Raw genomic sequence first — 18,262 nt, 5'->3', positions numbered from 1 at the left:
TGGCCAAATTAAATTCTGATAGCTTGTAATGTAAATGGAGATCTTTATGCATATGAGTTGTCACTCTATATCTCCCAGTAATATGTCTTAAGATATGAAATGCTTTATATTATGATCATAGCTCTGTAGTTTTCATAGTCAGGGGAAAAACATAATACAATACATAACTGAGAAATACAAATGAACGTTACACAAAATTCAGATTTTGACATCTGATTCTGAAATAAATAAATAATGAAGTAGCCTAAACCTAAGTTGTCATATTGAAATATTAATAATAATATAAAAGTTATTATTGTATACTTTATTAAATTTACTTTTTTTTAAAAAATATTGAAAATATTCACAGCAATTACTGAGACATTTTATTTATTGTTTGTTTGTTTGTTTGTTCAAGGGACACTTAAAATTTTACTTAAAACAATTTATTAGAGAAAAAAATAATAAAGCAACAGAATTAATTTTCCATAAAGGCGGATAGACCTTACAGGTTGCCTACAGCGGCCGGTGACGTCAAACATCACCCATTCACGGGCTGACGTCACCGCATAGACAGTAAAAAAAATAAACACACCAGAGCGCGTCTTTGTGTAGAAGGACCCCACTTCCGCAACACTACAGACCTAAGGTTTATTGCGCTAATCCATCGCTGTATAACACGCCATTTCTTTAGGAGTGCACAAACGGCATCGTTTGTCAAAAATAAGCGAAAGACAAGAAATGCATACATTTATCTTTAATATAAATCCAGCATCTCCTAATACTCATAATTCCCAACGCAACCTGAACTTATTGAGGGTTCGTCTTGGTTTATATACGGATTCACGGTGATTTCATCAACCCATTCTTCTCTGTCTCAATGCATGATAAATATAGCCCGAGGCTCTACTAATAGCGGACACGAGCGCTGCTCTGTGAGCGTAGTCGTGATGTCAGTGGGTTTTAGGTGCCCCCTCAGGATGCCTGAGTAGTTGCGCTCGCCGCCAATGAGCGTCTCCAGTGTGAATGTCCTTCATTTCTCTGTCTGGCTAGAGAACTTGCCATCACGGATCCTAATCTGGATTTAAACAGGAAAGAAAAGCGCCTCTCCGGTTCGCCGCTGCCTCTCAGTCGCGTCTGAAACAACTTTAACCGCGCGCGACATGGAGTGCCGAGTGCTGTCGATTCAGAGTCACGTCGTGAGAGGATACGTGGGAAACAAATCCGCATCCTTCCCGTTACAGGTGAGCGCCGTTCACCCGAGGCTCGCGACAGCTGGAGCGGCACGGTACACTCGTGATAATCGTGCTCGTGCTGGTGCTGGAGGAAGGGAAGGTCACATGGTCAGCATTCCCTTGCATGCTGTTCTCGTGCAATATGAGATATTTATGTAGTAAACTTCTCTTATGCTAAATCTAGACTATTGCATTCCCAGAACTTGGCCTCTTGCAATGATATACGAGGTTGAATTTAAAATTTGCTCCTATTAATAGTGGCTTGGTTAATTGATTATCACAAAAACTGAAAGCTCTGGTCAAGAGGCTCGTGCTGTCAAAACACCGGCACGGTGAATTGCAGCACGGCGGGTGAGTGACACTGGCGTTAATCATCACCAGAATCGATAGGGATAGCGTTAAGTCTCGGTTTCTGACAGATCATTTGGCATGAGGGATCGCGCCGCGTCCAAACCATTAAACCGGGCTCATTAGGTTTTGAATGTCTCCAGCTGTCATCGTGCCATCAGAAGCGGCTCTTCTTGTGCCTCGAGCTCTTCTCCTGCACGCTCGCGCTGCCGGGCGCTGACGTCACAGCCGGGACACTCAATTCAGTTCCAGCGAAATCGTGACATTTTTCTTTCCAAGGCTCTTCCAGCCGAGTCTGAAACCCACGCTCGCGCATCCTGCGTTTTAATGTTTCATCTTGAAACTTTTGAGTCAGCGTGTTTCAGTGACAGAGAGTGCTAGATTAACCCTCCTGTTTTGGAAATGTTAAGTTAAGCTCAGAAATCTTTCAGTGACAAAGCTTTAACTTTTCTGACTAATATATATATATATATATATCTATTATGTGTATATCTGATATGAATGTATGTGTATGTGCATGGCCCTGGAACACAAAACCAGTCATAAGATTACATTTTTTGAAATTAGTTAGGATAGGACAATAGATATTGAGAAAATTCTTTAAATTTGTCCAAATGAAGGTCTTAGCAATGCATATTTCTAATCAAAAATTAAGTTTTGATATATTTACGGTAGGAAATTTACAAAATATCTTCATGGAACATTATCTTTACTTAATATCCTAATGATTTTAAGCATTAAAAAAAAAAAATTATAATTGTGCCCCATACAGTGTATTGTTGGCTATTGCTACAAATATACCCGTGCTACTTATGACTGGTTTTGTGGTCCAGGGTCTCGCTCTCTCTCTCTCTCTATATTATATTTTATATATAAAATACAATACAATGCATCATCTTTTGAGCTCATGCAGATCTCTGTCCCACAGACCCCAAATGCTGCAAATAGTGCTGCTGCAAATTGTATATGACATTACCCTTTTTTTTCCCTTCAGATATGTTTCCCTTGACATAATCAAACCCCAGTAGGCCAATATTATGACAGTCTAAACTTTCAAGATACTATGACTCATTTGCAGCACCTTTTGAGCTCTCTACCCGTAAAAACAACAAATATGCATGTTATCATTTAGGATGTTAAAAGCATACGCTAGAGTAGACTTTCAGAAATATGCAGTGGTCAAGCTGAGACACTTAAGACTACACGTTATATAGCTTGACTATTCACACAGTGGATGGAGCCTAGCAGAATAGAAACTGCTAAAATTACCAAATGCATTGGATACGAATACAATGGTTAACCGTGTGAATGTTAATAATGTCATATTGTATAAAAATAGTATATATAGAAGGAGAGGCACAGTCCTTATCAAACGCACCTGAACAAGCTAATCGAAGTGTAAGGTTTAGAAAGCTAGAGGCAGGTGAGTTATTATCAAGGTTGGAGCAAAGCTCTGCAGGGCTGTGGCTCTCCAGGACGGATGTTCGCAACCGCTAGTATATGGTTCTGTGTAAGTATATTATGTATTCTTATTCTGACTATCACAGGCCCGCGTGAGTCTTTTAATGTAACTGTGTTACTCTATGAATGAGCTTCTTTTCATGTTTGAAATGTTTGTTTGTTTGTGTGTTTCAGGTCTTGGGGTTTGAGGTGGACTCGATCAACTCTGTTCAGTTCTCCAACCACACAGGTAGGCTGACAAACATATTCTGCTGATGTTTGGATAACAGCTTGTCACTGTGAAACAATGTCATTGAAAGCATTTTAGATCAAATTAATTATGTGGTTCACTCTGGATAAAGTGTCTTAAAGTCTGCTTGCCTTGTCCTCATTTGTAAAATCTGCTAATTATTAAATGCAAAGGCCTGAATGCTTTGTAAGTCACTTTGGATAAAAGCGTCTGCTAAATCAAAAGGTCATGGGTTTGATTCCTAGGGAACACACATACTGGTAAAAAAAAAAATGTATAGCCTGAATGCACTGTAAAAGTCACTTTGGATAAAAGCATCTGCTAAATGCATAAATGTATAAGTATTTAAAATGATGTGCAAGCATATTTGTTATTATGACTTCACACATGTGCTGATGAGTAGAATTTGTTACTGTATGATGTCATAATTAGGGCCAGGTGGAATCTTTTTTGAAAATGTGTTAAATAGAATAATAGGAGTTCATTTTTTTTTTTTTTTTTTTTTTTTTTTTTGATTAGGAAGTAATGTCATAATAATATGGCAATAAAACATGCACAAACAGGCACTGACAAAACTGACTAAATAAATCACTGCAGATTTTATAATTGAAAGAAAATTTGTTCTTTGAGTTATTATTTTCATTTATTCTGACATGCAGCCCCAAACAACAGCTGTGTGGATTGATCAGGTTTTGAACATATGATTAAAAATATACTTGTTATAATGACTTTGATTAATAATGCTAACCAGATGAACAAATTGTAAACATTGGCAGAAATGTTCAGCCGTTTCTGAACATTTCAGCCAGTTGCAGTATTTGCATATAAGGGTTTGAGGCGTTTTTATTCAGATGGTTTTTGATTTAAGATCACAAGTTTTAATCAGTTATCGGATATCACTTGTGCAGAGCGCACAGATGCATTTTCATATTCTTGCAGTATCATTTGCAAATGCACTGTAGTGCCCCTTGACCTCTTCCTTCAACTATGCTGACCTGTCTTACTGTCAAGAGGACAGAAACAGATGCTTCATTGAAGTGCTTAATGCATATTGCATTCACATGGTGTGGCAGTTCATTTTGAGCTGTGTGCGAGTAGAAAAGTGCGGTTAGTGAGCACAGACCAAGCACTGATCCTTGTACTTCAAGATAGTAGGAGTATTGTGATATGTTTTCTCATCTTTGGATGGTGCACTTCAAATCTGATCCTTTAAAACATTTCTATTATGTTCTGATTGAGACCGTTTTGCTCAAAAGCAGAATGCTGCTGATTTCTTTTGTTCTTTTTTACTGCCCCTCATGCCCTCCCACATGACGCACAAGGTTTTTTATTGATAGTGGGGGGAAAAAACATGAAAAATGAAGTCTACATGACTTATGTGTTATATTCCAAGTATATTTTTCATTTAAAAACATGAGTTGCAGTGGGATGGGGAAAAAACCCCGCCATACAGTCTCAAGATATGTATTTTCAAAGTTGAACTTGCATTAATTTTACATGGCTTTCTAAACATGTGGCTCTTTTGTGTGAGATGCGAGTGCAACGGTGATAAATGTCCCTCTAGAAAATGCACAAAATATGTGTTCTGTGTGAACGGCTTGGTTTTATTTTTGACGTAAACAAGATCTTCTCTGCATTGATGTTCTCTTTTAATGTTGTATTTGTAAATAACAACGCAGCAGCGCCGCATCTAGTGGCTTCAACTGGATAGGCTAACAAAAACATTCAAATGCAATGACACATCGTCATCGCATCTTGTGCTCCAACTAAAATTGTGGATTTTTATTTTAAATTTGACGAATATTCGAAATTCTAATTTTTTTGGACAGCCCTACATCCTTTTCATTTTTTTTTTAACTGTCCCTGTGAGAGAGATAAAAAGATAGTACTAGAAAAGTTCCCTCTGGTGACCCAGAACTGCTTTTCACCGGTTTCACATGTTTATCCATCACTGCTAAACTTCCCAAACACAGTTTCTGGACCAGCTTCTTATAACACATCCTGTTTCAAAGCACGTAAGTAGAATTACCCGAACTGGCCTCGGATCAGTGGTCTAAACAACATGTGGCACAACCTGCTGTAGGCTGTTGCCCTGTGACTGTCCTCCCTCTCTCCCAGGACTCCAACTTCTCCTCAAGCCAGCAAAGTTGTCTTTTTTAGCCATTTGATTTGTTTTAAGTGCTATTTTTAAGCATTTAAGGCTATAGACGGAGGGACACAGACTCGTGTGCTGCTGGCTTAGTTTTCCCAAACCAGCGGCTGACTGAGTACCAGGGTTCTGAGTGCTATAAGATTACAAGGGGCAAAAGATTACCTGAAAAATGAGGCTGAATAAAGTAGTGCTGTGTTTGTTGTCATGTCCTTGATGACTTATTTCTTGGGTACTTCTGGGTACTTCTGGAGTTTAGAAGGTACACTAGACTTATCTGTCTTGCTGTTTTTCCAGATGATTCAGGCTCGTCCATGATGTTCATTTTTAGCTGAAGAGAAAAATGGTCTGATTGTAATTGAGCATTTGAGTCGTCTTAGGCCAGAAATTTTTAGTGGTGTAATTTATTTATTTTTAATAAAAAAGGTTTATAGATTTATTACATCAGCCATTTATTGGTTATTGGCCATAAAATACAGTTCAAAAGTTTGCATTAATATAATCATAAGATGTAATTTGGAAACCATAGTTAAAAAAAAAAAAGTCAGGATTTGAAATTTAAAAAAAATTACAGTTCAAACCATTTGCAGTCTGTAAATTTTTGCTGCCTTTCTTAGTTTTGCAAGTATTATTCAATTATTATACAAAATTTACAAACATTTCTAACTGAGTTTTGGTGAAACTTTTTTTTTTAGACACAGCATGTGTTAGTCATGATAAGTAATAGTCATCATTATTCTACACAGCATGTGTTAGTCATGATAAGTAATAGTCATCATTATTCTGTTAACATTTTTTGGTAGTCAGCATCTAAAAGTACTTTCTGCCTGTTGATGTGACCACAGGGTGATCTCCAATCTCTATGATTTCATAGTTTGACTTTGGGAATATATTTACAGATTGTGATGTTCAGACCTTCATATCTGTTCACAACATCAGTGGGCACTGCAAAGCCTTATGGGTAGAAACAGCATGCACCTGATCACACGGCAGCTTCTGATGGGGATTTGCTGTGTAATAGAGTATCTGTATTATACGTGTGGGTGAAGAGGTTGCAGAGTTGTGGCAACAGGAAATGATGACGACAGACACCCGTCTTATCACAGATTCCCCTTCGCAGTCATCTTCTCCCTAAAACACACACACATGCACATCAAGGCTACAATGATGCGTCTTTTTCATCCAGCCCCTCAGGCTTTCCTCTGTCCTGTTTCTTAGCAACAGGAAACATACCATGTGACCAGCTCGGTGACTCACCTGAATTGTGACATCACAGCTCCTGCAGCAACAGCAGTGGTGTCTGAGGAAACGGTGGCGCTTCTGTCCGTAGCCCATAGATGTGTGAGAGCAGGTGCAGGAGGTGTCATGTGACCAAACGAGATCTTCGTGCTCATAGCGTCTCGAACGTCAGCGGATGCTCTGCATCAACACTGGATTTGGAATCTGATTTCTCTGTATTTGATGTGTGATCTGTCTTAATTCAGGGTACTCTCACTGGAAGGGACAGGTCTTGACTGCAGATGAGCTTCACGTCCTGTATGAAGGGATCAAACTCAACAACGTCAACCACTACGACTATGTACTTACAGGTCAGTTCTTTGACTGTCAGTGCAACTCTGTCTGCACACTGCTGTGGATATTATTTGCATTATTTTTTGAGATGAGGGATGATGTCATTTTGTGATGGCATATAGAGCAACGTACATGGGCCCTGTGTGGGACCCTAGAGGCCCCCGGGACAGCCTGGTGCCATATCTAAAGATCATAATATCATAGAGATGAAACTCTTTTGTCTGTGTAGATATGTTCTACTACAAGCAATTTGGGCTCTGTGGATTTCTAGAAAACAAACTAGTGAAAGTGAGGGAAAGTGTGTTAAAACAGTTTACATTTCAGTTTATTTAATTTAATCTAAAAAAAAAAATATACAATATTTTATACATTTTTTTTTCACATTTCACCTACAATATTTGAATTTTTTTCTAAAAAAAAAAATTTACAATATTTTATACATTTTTTTTTCACATTTCACGTTTTGCATAATTTTTTACAAAATTGCAGTAATAATATTAATACTATTAACAATTAATAATAATTACTTTTTTTTATTAATGTAATTACATTTTATTCACTTTTTTTATTTTTTATCATCTCAAGCATTGTAACCAGGTACATTGAATTTTGATATATCTTTATTAGTTGCAAAATTATGCAACTAATATTTGTAAAATATAAATATACAGTATTTATATACAATGTAAAATATTTATATACAATATAATTCAAAAGTTTGGGGTCTCTTATGTTCAACAAGGCTACAATTATATGATCAAATACTGTTCAACTGTAATATTGAGAAATATTATTACAAATTTAAATAACTGTTTTATTTTAAGATATTATAAAATGTAATGTATTTCTGTGATGGAAAGCTGAATTTTCAGCATCATTACTCCAGTCTTCAGTGTCACATGATCCTTCAGAAATCATTCTAATATGCTGATATGATGCTCAAGAAACATTTCTTATTATTGTGTGTTATTGTGTTGTTATTGTCAACTTAATGTTTTATGATAGATTGTCATAGCTTAGATTTAAGGTCTGGAACAAGAGTAAAGTAATGTAGATAGATAGATAGATAGATAGATAGATAGATAGATAGATAGATATAAAATAAATAAAGACATGTCAGAATGTTCAAATTTGATTTATTAAAAATCAACCTGGTGTATAAAAAGTCATTGAAAGAAGCTCCAACAGGAGCTGAGCTGCATTGCATTGGAAGTGCCGCTTTTCTTCAGAAAATGTCATAATCTAGTTGATTTGTGTGTCTTGTGCATCCAGTAGTTTTGTGTTGTGTTGTCTGGAGTCAGAGAGGAAGTGAACACATCTCTCTCCCTCTGTAACATCACTGCTAATCAGCACCAGGGGAGCGCAGAGGACACATGGTCATACAGCTGCAGGTCTCACACGAGCAGCGCAGACTGAGATCTTGTGCTCTATTGAGTGTGTTAGCGAGAGAGACGTCTCTGGTGCATGGGCTCTCCTTGACCATCACCTTGAGAGGAGAAGCGAGAGAGGAAAGCACAGAACGGGTAAAGAGGAAAAGGAGAAAGGAGAACATGGGAATATAGAGCCATGTGAAGTATTTCCGCAGAGACTCTGTACACAGCCTTTCACACAGTAAAAATGTGCTTAGCTCCATCTCAACATTAATAGGTTATGAGTCTAATAAATGACTAATAACTAAATAACTTTATTTTTAAAAAATGTAAATAGCTCTTTTACTTATAAATATCTTAAATTACCATTAAAAATATTTGGGTCATATTAGTTTTTTTTTTTTTTTAGTTTTTTCTTTTAAAAATTTTTTTTTTTTTTTTTTTTTAAGAAATCAATGCTTTTGTTTAGGAAGAATGCATTAAATTGATTAAAAGTGAGAGTTTATAATGTTACAAAAGATTTCTATTCTAAATGAATGCATGTTATTTTGATCGTTATATTCATCAAGGAATCTAGAAAACATTTGAATGATGATAAGAAAGCAGTAAATCTGCATATTCGAGTGATTTCTGAAGGATCATGTGACACTGAAGACTGGAGAAAAAATCAGCTTTGCATCACAGGAATAAATAGCATTATTTATGCTATATGCTATTAAGCACCCCAAACGTTTGAGCAGTGGTTTATTTACTTTTAACATCAAAACCAGACTATTTCAAAATCTCATGATTTTGTGGTTTTCTTGTATTGATGGCTTTATATAACGAGTTAATTTTGGTGGCTGTCAGTGTTTGTTTTCAAAGCACACGTTCTGTGTATTGCCTAGGCTCTATTTCTATTGCACTATTATAATGTCAATCTTTGAACTGCTGTTGGACCCTCCTGCATCCCTCTCTTACTAGTGGCTTACAGTGTGTGACACACAGTGACTTCATGAAAGCAGTGAAGGTCAGATGAGTCACATGTAGGAGTTATTTACCTGACTGGAGAGACAGAGCCGCCACATGACCAGTAGCTGGAGAGTGGCCCTGGAAGTTTCAGAGCTGCCCCAACCCAAATAAATTTAGATATTTATGTCACTTGATTTGATACAGTGCATGTGTTGATGTGTTTGAGTTCCAAAATTGCATCCACCTTAACAGTAGCAAAAATCTCCGGCACAAAGAATGAGACTGGCCTGTCACTCTTTGTGCTAGTGCTGAGTGGTCAGTATATTTCAGCTCTGCTCTTTCCATTACTGCAGGTTACACTAGAGATACATCGTTTCTGGAGATGGTGGTTGACATTGTTCAAGAGCTGAAGAGGGCCAATCCTAACCTTGTATATGGTGAGTGTTTTTCAGTCTCTTTCATCCTATCTAAATGAAAAAAGTTGTATAGATTTTCTACATTATGAATGGTTTTTACAAGCATGTTTACCGTTAAAAAGTTAGGGGTCATTTTTTTATTCTTTTAGTCTTTTATTCAGCCAGGATGTGTTATGTTATGTAATGTACATTAAAGTATAACTCTGTTTTTCTCAGTTTGTGACCCTGTCTTAGGTGACCATGGCTCAATGGTAAGTTTACTTGTGTTCTTGTTCCTCTCATTCTGATTTTCTTTTCTTTTTTTCTTCTTCTTCTGTCCCATTCTGTTCATTATACAGGAAACAGAATCTGGAAAATGTGACATTTATTTCTTATAGTACTCTTTGCCTTTTGCAGTATGTTCCTCAGAATCTCCATCCCGTGTACAAGAATAAAGTGGTGCCTGTGGCCGATATCATCACGCCCAACCAGTTTGAGGCTGAGTGAGTAGAAGACAGCTTTGTGTGTTATTTTGTGATTGGATGTTTGTGTGCTGCATATGTCAAAAAACCTCTAGCCCCTCACGTGCTTCAGTAAGATTGCTGACAGAAGAGTGATCTTGTAGTTCCCTCTAGTGGTCAGCTGTGGATTTAGCCATGAATCTTCAGTGCTGCTCACATCACACTGGTGTGCCAGCAACGCTTCTCATCCATGTTCTTTATTCCAGGTTGTTGACAGGGAAGAATATCAGTACGGAGAAAGATGCTGTTGAGGTGAGTTTAAATACATACATTAGAAATGGCCCTCAAAATTCGAAAAATGGGAAGCAGACATAAATGTCTGAATATAAATCATATATACTAGCTGCAAATGATACACGCACTCCAAATTTCCAATTTTTTATTATTATTATTATTTAAAAAGTATTGTTTTTATTAGCATTACCTTATTATATATTATATATTTTATTTATTTTAATATATATTATTTCTTAATATATTATTATTAATGTTAATATTATCTAATATTAAATTAGTAATAAAATAATTTTAAAATATTGCTAATAACTATTATAAATCATTGTAAAATAAATATTATTAAATAAAAATTTTTTTATTATTAGTATTATTAAATATTATTATAATATAATAAATAAAATAAAAAATAATATAATATTTTAAATTAAAAAAAAAATATAAAAAAATGTTGTTATCTAATTTTAAATTAGTATTGTCAATAATTTTTTATATTATTGATAATAATAAGAAATATAAGGACAATAATAAAAATATTTTATTATATATTATTGTAATGTAAATAATAATGATTATAATTGTTGTTATTGTTATTATTATTGATAATAATAAGAAATATAAGGACAATAATAAAAAAAATATTTTGTAATATTTTAAAATAATAAAAATAAGTTGTTTTTATCTTAATATAAACTAAAAAAAAACAAAAATATAATTTTTATCTTAATAGTAGTTTAATAAATAATATTTTGTAATAATATTTTAAAATAATAAAACAAGTTTTTGTTTTTATCTTAATATTAGTAATATACTAAAAGATAAGTCATAGTAATAGTAGTAGTTTAAAATTATTATTATTATTATTATTATTATTATTATTATTACCCCCTTTTTTGTGAACCCTTTGAAGACTGTAATTTTTTTAATGTCTGTAATTTTGGAAACTTTTGCGAGTTGAAACAAAGCACATTGCTGTTCACATGTTACTGGCACCCGGTCGAGGTCTCTGACTGTGTGTGTGTTCAGGTGATGGACCTGCTGCATAAGATGGGTCCAGACACCGTGGTCATCACCAGCTCTGATCTGCCCCCTCGTCTCGGAGACAGATTCCTGGTGTCTTTTGGCAGTAAGCGCATTTGTAAGTGTGTGCGCTTCCTGTACAGCTCAAAATTGCTTTGTCATGAATCTAAATACATGTCAACTGCTGAACAGTGGAAGATAATATCACTGTGTGCAGATTTCACCAATGACAAAATTTATTTGAACCGCCTACATGGAATTGTGTAGCCTAGTGGTTAAAGATCAGGGCTGGTTCATGTATGACAAGTTCTTGTAAAGAGAATGAAGAATAAAATAACCATGTTTGTGCAGTGATGCCTGACGGTACAAGGACGACCCAGCGGATCCGAATAGAGGTGCCGAAGGTGGATGCGGTGTTTGTGGGGACCGGGGATCTATTTGCTGCTATGCTGTTGGCCTGGACTCACCATTACCCCACAGACCTGAAGGTACAGCATATATTAAATCAGTGTGTCAGACACACATCCCAGTGATCATGCAGCGTAGTAAGAAAATGCTGATCAAGTCTCTTTCTCCCTGTTATTCTGTTCTTCGCAGACGGCATGTGAGAAGACCTTCTCTGTTATGCACCATGTCATTCGGAGGACTATATCTTATGCCCACGGTAAAACAACAGCCAAAAGCTGTGTATTTAATATGCATGTTGTAGGGTTGTCAATACACTTTCAAAAACTAATATAATACTAAACATACTTTTATTTAAAATAAAAAACAAAAAAAACAATAAAAAAAAAAAAACAGCGTCATGACTACAAAAAACACCACCAAAAAAAATGTCCTCATCAACCACACCAATATGATCTTCTGCTGAGCATAAAAGAAGATATTTTGAAGAATGTGGGTAACCAAACTGCTGGTCCCCATTGACTTCCATAGTATTTTTTTTTTCGTACTGTGGATGTCATTAGGGTCCATCAGCTGTTTGGTTACCCACATTTTTCAAAAATATCTTCTATTTTATGTTTTCAAAGCCTAAGGAAGAAGGTTAGTGTAAAATACTGACAGAACAACATTAATTTTTTTTGCGTGAACTATGCTTTTCAGCAAAAACATTTTTTTTCCCAAGGAATTAAAACAAATTAGTCAAAATAGAAAAATACAAATGAGTGTTTGAAGTTTTTCAAGTTTCTTGCATCAGTATAAAGTAATGAAATCCATTAAACATTCAAAAATTGGGGAGAAATTACTACAAAGTATTTGTATGCAATTATATTCAATATTTTTAACTAATTAAAATGATCAAATCTCAATAATAGGATATTTACTTATTCACTTACATTGGTTTACAGTTATGGCCATTGTAAAGACTAAGCATGTAATTCATGCATCACTATCACTGTTTATGTATAAACACTATCATTAGAAATTAAGTTTTATTAAGCAAGGATCAAAAAAATTTAAACAAAATTAAAAAAAAAAATCATTTATAATTTAACAAAAAATTATGATGCATTCTGTGTTATTGAAAACTTTGCATTCATTAAAGGTAAAAAAAAAAGAAATAGCATAAAAAAACAAAAAACATATATATAATATATATATATATAATATATATAATATATATATATAATATATATATATACGACAGTTTCCACCAAAATATAGTGATCATTATTTTCAACACTGAACACTCACAAGTTTTTCTTAAACAGTAACATAATCATATTAGAATGATTCTGAAGGATCATGTGACACTGAAGACTGGAGTATTGATGCTGAAAAATTCAGCTTTGCATCAGACTTAACACAAAAAAATGAAAAAAAAAAATATTTCATTTCATTTTAAATTGTAATAATATTTCACAGTGTAACATATTTTACTGTATTTTTGTTCAAATGAATGCAGGTTTTAGTGAGAATAAGAGACTTCTTTCAAAAACATGAAAAGATCTTACCGACCCCAAACTTCAAGCAGTAGTGTAAATGAATGATCACGGAGTCATCACCCTCTTGTGTATTTTCAGAGATGGCAGGTCCTGGTAGAAGACCCAGCCCGGCCCAGCTGGAGTTACGGATGGTCCAGAGTAAAGCTGACATAGAGGATCCAACCATAGTCATGGAGGCCACTGTTATATAGAGCCGCCACACGCCACATCTCATCCACACATCTCACCCTCGGCTCACAACTGCACAATGTATAGATGTTGTACATTTTGATATGTAATGTGACATTGCCTTAGAATCTCAGCCAGAGCACAACAGTTCCATTTCAGGAGATTCAGCAGGGTACAGCAGAAACAAGCGAGAGGGAGAGAGCCGTCGCGCTCTGAGAGGGTGTAACGCAGAGAAAAGAGAAGGGAAGAGGAGAGTGGGAGAGATGATCAGCCCTCTCTCATTCACACGATTTTGTGCATCTTCACCATCTCTGTCTCTCTCTTTCTCTCGAAGCTCCTCAAGAGCTCCGGTTCGTCCTGCACATAAAGCCCAGTCACTGACGTTTCCAGACCAGGTCAGTTATGGAACTAAACTGCCATTGATCTAGTGAGGACCAAAATGTAAAAAAAAATAATAATAAAACGACATTAATATAGGTGTGATGCTTTCTATGCTCTATGATTTTGAGTCAGAGCAGTTCAGCAACAAAACCTAGATGGCTGAGTCTCACAAAAACTGTCTAAGAAATGCCTGAGTCATATTTCGGCCTGAATCAAAAGATCAAAATAAGATTTTTATTGCATAAAGGAAAAAGAAGGATATTATTAGGACCATTAAGATTTTATGTATTAGGCTATTATTATTTTTTTATTATTATTGTATTCTTTTTCCCAGTTCTCTGTTGCTCTCTGCAATTGGAACAATTATCATCTTTTATATCTTATTTTTTAATTATATAAACTTTTATAAAAGTATATTTAATTTTAATTATATATTAGTGCCGTCAGATCAATTAATCGCACATTTAGAAACTTTTATTTTGGATGCCCTATTTTATATGTATATTCTTTCCTATTTATTATTATTTTCTATATAGTTTTTTTTTTTTTTTTTTTTTCAAATTATTGTCGCCAGATGATTTTAATAACTGCATTACATTTTAATTAGATTTTTTTTTTTCAGTGATAAAATGTGATTATTTGTCACAATACAAACAATGTTGGTCCTAAACATAAATTTTCTTCATTCAAAATAATTTTCTTTATGCAAAATATAATTCTCTGTTTTTATCTTTAGATTTGGGAGTTTCGTTTGGCTTTGACTTTTTTTTAGTTTGGGTGAGATTTACCCAGAAAGCTTTGCTCTCTGCGGTTCTTGATAAGATACCTGTATCTGGAAAAGATATGCTGTAGCCAACCTCAAAAATGAACAAGTTGTTAAAAGTGTATTTCAGACCCAAAGCACTCATTTGTGTGAGAGTCCAACTTGTGTCTAAAATGTGTGTTTTATTGTTTATTTTTTGTGACTATATTCTCCTGAAAAGGGAGATTTTACTGAAGAGATGCGCTGCTGTATTTTGTGACTTGTTGATGTTTTTGGTGAGATAGACTGTACTCATTTTTGGCCTTGCTCACGTGTATATGATTTAATTCTCGTTCCATTGATTTCATTTTACATCCAGCATTTACAAATGCAGAAGTTCGAGCATTTCACTTCATGTTTGTTTGTCAGTGTAACTAACATTATCATCTCATTTGCTTTGAACTGATTGTATTTGCATTGATAATCTACTTGTTTGTACAAGCAGAAGAAACTTTAAAAGTAGTTTTAACTTTTTATTTGATAGTATTTTCATATCTTAAAAGGAAAAGACTTGAAGTCTGAAGTACTGGGGAACTTCTTAAAATGCCTTGATTAACAGTAGCTGTGTATGTGTGCTGTCTGGGACCTGCGCCTGCTTCTCTCTCACTGCGGCAGAGAACATGGCGCCTTCTGGTTACAATGCTGTGGAAGATAATAAAAGGCAGATGAGTTATACATTTCATCAGACTTGTTCAGTTCATAAGGAGATTGATTCAGGCAACATCTTCTTTTGTGTTTTATGTCTGTTTATATCCATTCTCCATGACGCTCTGCAGTTATATCTATGTGGATTTCTCAAATATTATTTTGACTTCTGTTTTACACCCAACTAATGCTCTTCCAAAACTAGTCACATTTCTCGTATCCATCGTTTCATCCTCTGATCATTTCTGAGTTGCATTTGTATATTAAACACTCAAAATTCCTTCTGAGTGAATCTCACGAAAACATATCCATGTCACATTTAACTCCAAAATCAAAAGAAGAAATTATCTTTCTTTTTTTTACATTGTTTTTTGGTGCCAATTATGCACATTTTATTGTAATATGATAATTGTTTACATTTAAATCAATATGAATTTGTTAAAAAAAAACATGATGTATAAGTATTTTATTAAATATTATAATTATTAATCATATTTTTGCATTACCAAAATGATGTATTAATCGTCATGAAAATGGTTTTAGAATTTAAAAATAGCTAAATTTAGACCGCATTTAAGGCCTACAAGTGCTCAGAAAATCCAGTTGTTATATATCCAGACTCTTAAAGTGAGTGTAGATTTTTATTTAATGTAATGATTGTAAAAATCAGCAGTTTATTCAAGAAAATGAAAATATCCTATTTCTTTTTATTTTGGTGTGAAATATGACCGAGGCTTGTTCCTTCATGAGATTCAGCCCTTTTCATCCACTTCAGCTTCTAAATTTTCATCTTATTTTCCTTAGAAAAAAAAAAAAAGATGGCCATGTGCAGGACTAATCAGGGGTCAGCATTGCTCTGAGGGGCATGTGCTTCAGCTTTTCATTAGTTACCGAGCTGTTATCTAACTTCTTATGTGTACTTGTACATTGTGTACGTGTATGTGTGAATGACTAATGGATGGTTCTACTGTGAGTGTGCGAGTATTTGTGTTCTCCGAAGGAATATGAGGGTGTGAAGGGATAAATGGGGGAGGGAAGTAAAATAAGAAAAGCCAAGTCTAGCCTTTATGAATAAAGACAGTGAGCTGGTGTACAGATGATCATGACATCACTGTCTCTGAATGAACTGTACTGGTACCATTTGCTAACGTGGCACTTTCAGGGCAAAATAGCTGCTTCTTCATGGAGATGCCTTGGTGAACAGTTAATCTTATGGTCTGCAGCAAAATATGCATGTTAACTATATTTAAAGCAACTGTATGTAGGATTTTACCTTGAAATGTGTTTCAAAATAGGCCAATTTGGATTGTAAACTGACTTCTACTAAGGCGAATGGCTTTTGTTCTATTACACACTCTCTCTCAAACGTCCGTTCTGGGAGTATGTAAATTTTGAAAAGGGCTGATTGCTTTAAGGCAGCAACAAAGTGATATATTTACGACAGTGAATTCCACTAACTTACAGTTGCTTAAAATATATCCAGAACATGCTAACAATAAAAGCACACTTGTGTTTACTATTAATTAAACAACAAGTGTGTCCTGATATAAGAACCCCTGTCAGAAAAAAAGTAAAGGAAGATGTATCTACTCTTGTTAGTGTGCACACAAAAACACACTATATCACAGATATCTATAGCACACCACAAGAGAAAAGTGTTCACAAAAATCTTTTATGAACAACAACATTTTTGTTTGTTCTGTATACATAATGTTTGTAAATTGTATATCGGTCTGTGGAAATTATGTGCTGTCTATTGTAAGACTGTGGATCAAAGATGACCAAATGATGCTGAGCTCCTTCTAGTGGACGGAGCTTCTGTCGTCTTGAGAAAAACTACTCCACTACCATTATTTAGGCCATAAACCAAGCGATCTTCAGTATACTAGGTCCCTTAATGCAGTTCTTTTTTAATCTGATGTCCTGACTCCATATGATGCGGTTTAATCGCTTAGACCTATTTGTCATCAATGTATATGTCGTCATCTGTAGCTCACAGAGTTTTGTATAATTAGCTGCCTTCCATTACAAGGCATCGAATGCCTTACAACATGTACAAAAGCATTTCAGGCCTACTAGTGCTCAAAAAAATCCAGCTATTCTTCACGTTAGTTGCGACTTCCATAACTCTGTCTCTTGAAGTAAGTAGGTTTTATATACAGTATATTTCATTTTTGTTACATTTCATTTTAACATAGTGGACTGAGGTGCGAGACAGGATAGTTTCTTTAGTTTATCTTTAGAAAGGATGGAATCTGACAGAAATTAGTCATTGTGTCTTGGTCTCTCAGTGTGAGTCGTTACTTCATCTGTAAAATGAGTGTTTAAAACCACTGTGCTTGCTGTAATGTACTCTTGTCCACAACAGTACTGTTTAACAGAAGATTCTATGGCAAGAGTACATGAGAATACACTTGAAAATGTGTCCTTCTCACAGAACTCCAAATATGAATTTCAATGGCATCATAATGGGCAGGATGATATGTTGCCAGGGCAACAATCGGAGGCATCCTTCTACTTCTCTGTAAATATGTCTCTCTTAACAGTTCTAATAGTGACATGTCAGTGCTTCACGATTCATTTTGATTCCCTCTCTGTTCACATGGTTGGTATCACAAATAATTTTTTGTTTGTTTTTTGTTCTTTCTTTGGTTTTTCCGTTCTGAATGGGGTCAGAAAAGACAATAAAAAATAAATGTTTGGTAAAGTTTTTAGTGCTTTGTTTTCATATTCTGAATATTTTATAATATGTAACAATAAAGATTGTAGTGTACAAATCCACATTTATAATGTATGTATGTTATAATGCAATAAAGAAAAACAAAGTATTATATTAAATGCTGTATGTGTGTTTCT

General features: G+C 34.9%; 1 protein-coding gene across 3 annotated transcripts; it reads left to right on the top strand.

The window, feature by feature from the left end:
* The first annotated feature begins 626 nt into the window (after nucleotides 1-626).
* LOC109071319 (pyridoxal kinase-like) lies at nucleotides 627-15,436 on the top strand. 3 transcript variants are annotated; one of them, XM_042717411.1, is made up of 11 exons: nucleotides 627-1,322; nucleotides 3,198-3,252; nucleotides 6,886-6,990; nucleotides 9,648-9,731; nucleotides 9,927-9,961; nucleotides 10,107-10,192; nucleotides 10,417-10,462; nucleotides 11,471-11,582; nucleotides 11,816-11,952; nucleotides 12,062-12,128; nucleotides 13,489-15,436. In XM_042717411.1, the coding sequence occupies exons 1-11, from the start codon at nucleotides 1,143-1,145 to the stop codon at nucleotides 13,599-13,601; spliced, it is 1,020 nt and encodes a 339-aa protein (XP_042573345.1). In that variant the 5' UTR covers nucleotides 627-1,142; the 3' UTR covers nucleotides 13,602-15,436. The 3 variants fall into 3 exon arrangements, with proteins under 3 accessions (XP_042573345.1, XP_042573344.1, XP_042573346.1); XM_042717410.1 differs by having other exon boundaries at nucleotides 1,057-1,223; XM_042717412.1 differs by lacking the exon at nucleotides 627-1,322 and adding an exon at nucleotides 3,023-3,072.
* The last annotated feature ends 2,826 nt before the right edge of the window (nucleotides 15,437-18,262 follow it).

The sequence above is a fragment of the Cyprinus carpio genome, chromosome B1 (genome assembly GCF_018340385.1).
Source record: "Cyprinus carpio isolate SPL01 chromosome B1, ASM1834038v1, whole genome shotgun sequence".
NCBI classification, from domain to species: Eukaryota; Metazoa; Chordata; class Actinopteri; order Cypriniformes; family Cyprinidae; genus Cyprinus; species Cyprinus carpio.
Note: the sequence above shows the minus strand (reverse complement) of the source record. Positions and strands in the feature narration are given on the sequence as shown.

Bases quoted from the DNA above. Each gene is read 5' to 3' on its own strand.
- LOC109071319 (XM_042717411.1), top strand. From the start codon at position 1,143: ATGGAGTGCCGAGTGCTGTCGATTCAGAGTCACGTCGTGAGAGGATAC. The intron at 6,991-9,647 runs GTCAGTTCTTTG...CCATTACTGCAG, and splicing joins CTACGACTATGTACTTACAG to GTTACACTAGAGATACATCG. The intron at 11,953-12,061 runs GTACAGCATATA...TGTTCTTCGCAG, and splicing joins ATTACCCCACAGACCTGAAG to ACGGCATGTGAGAAGACCTT.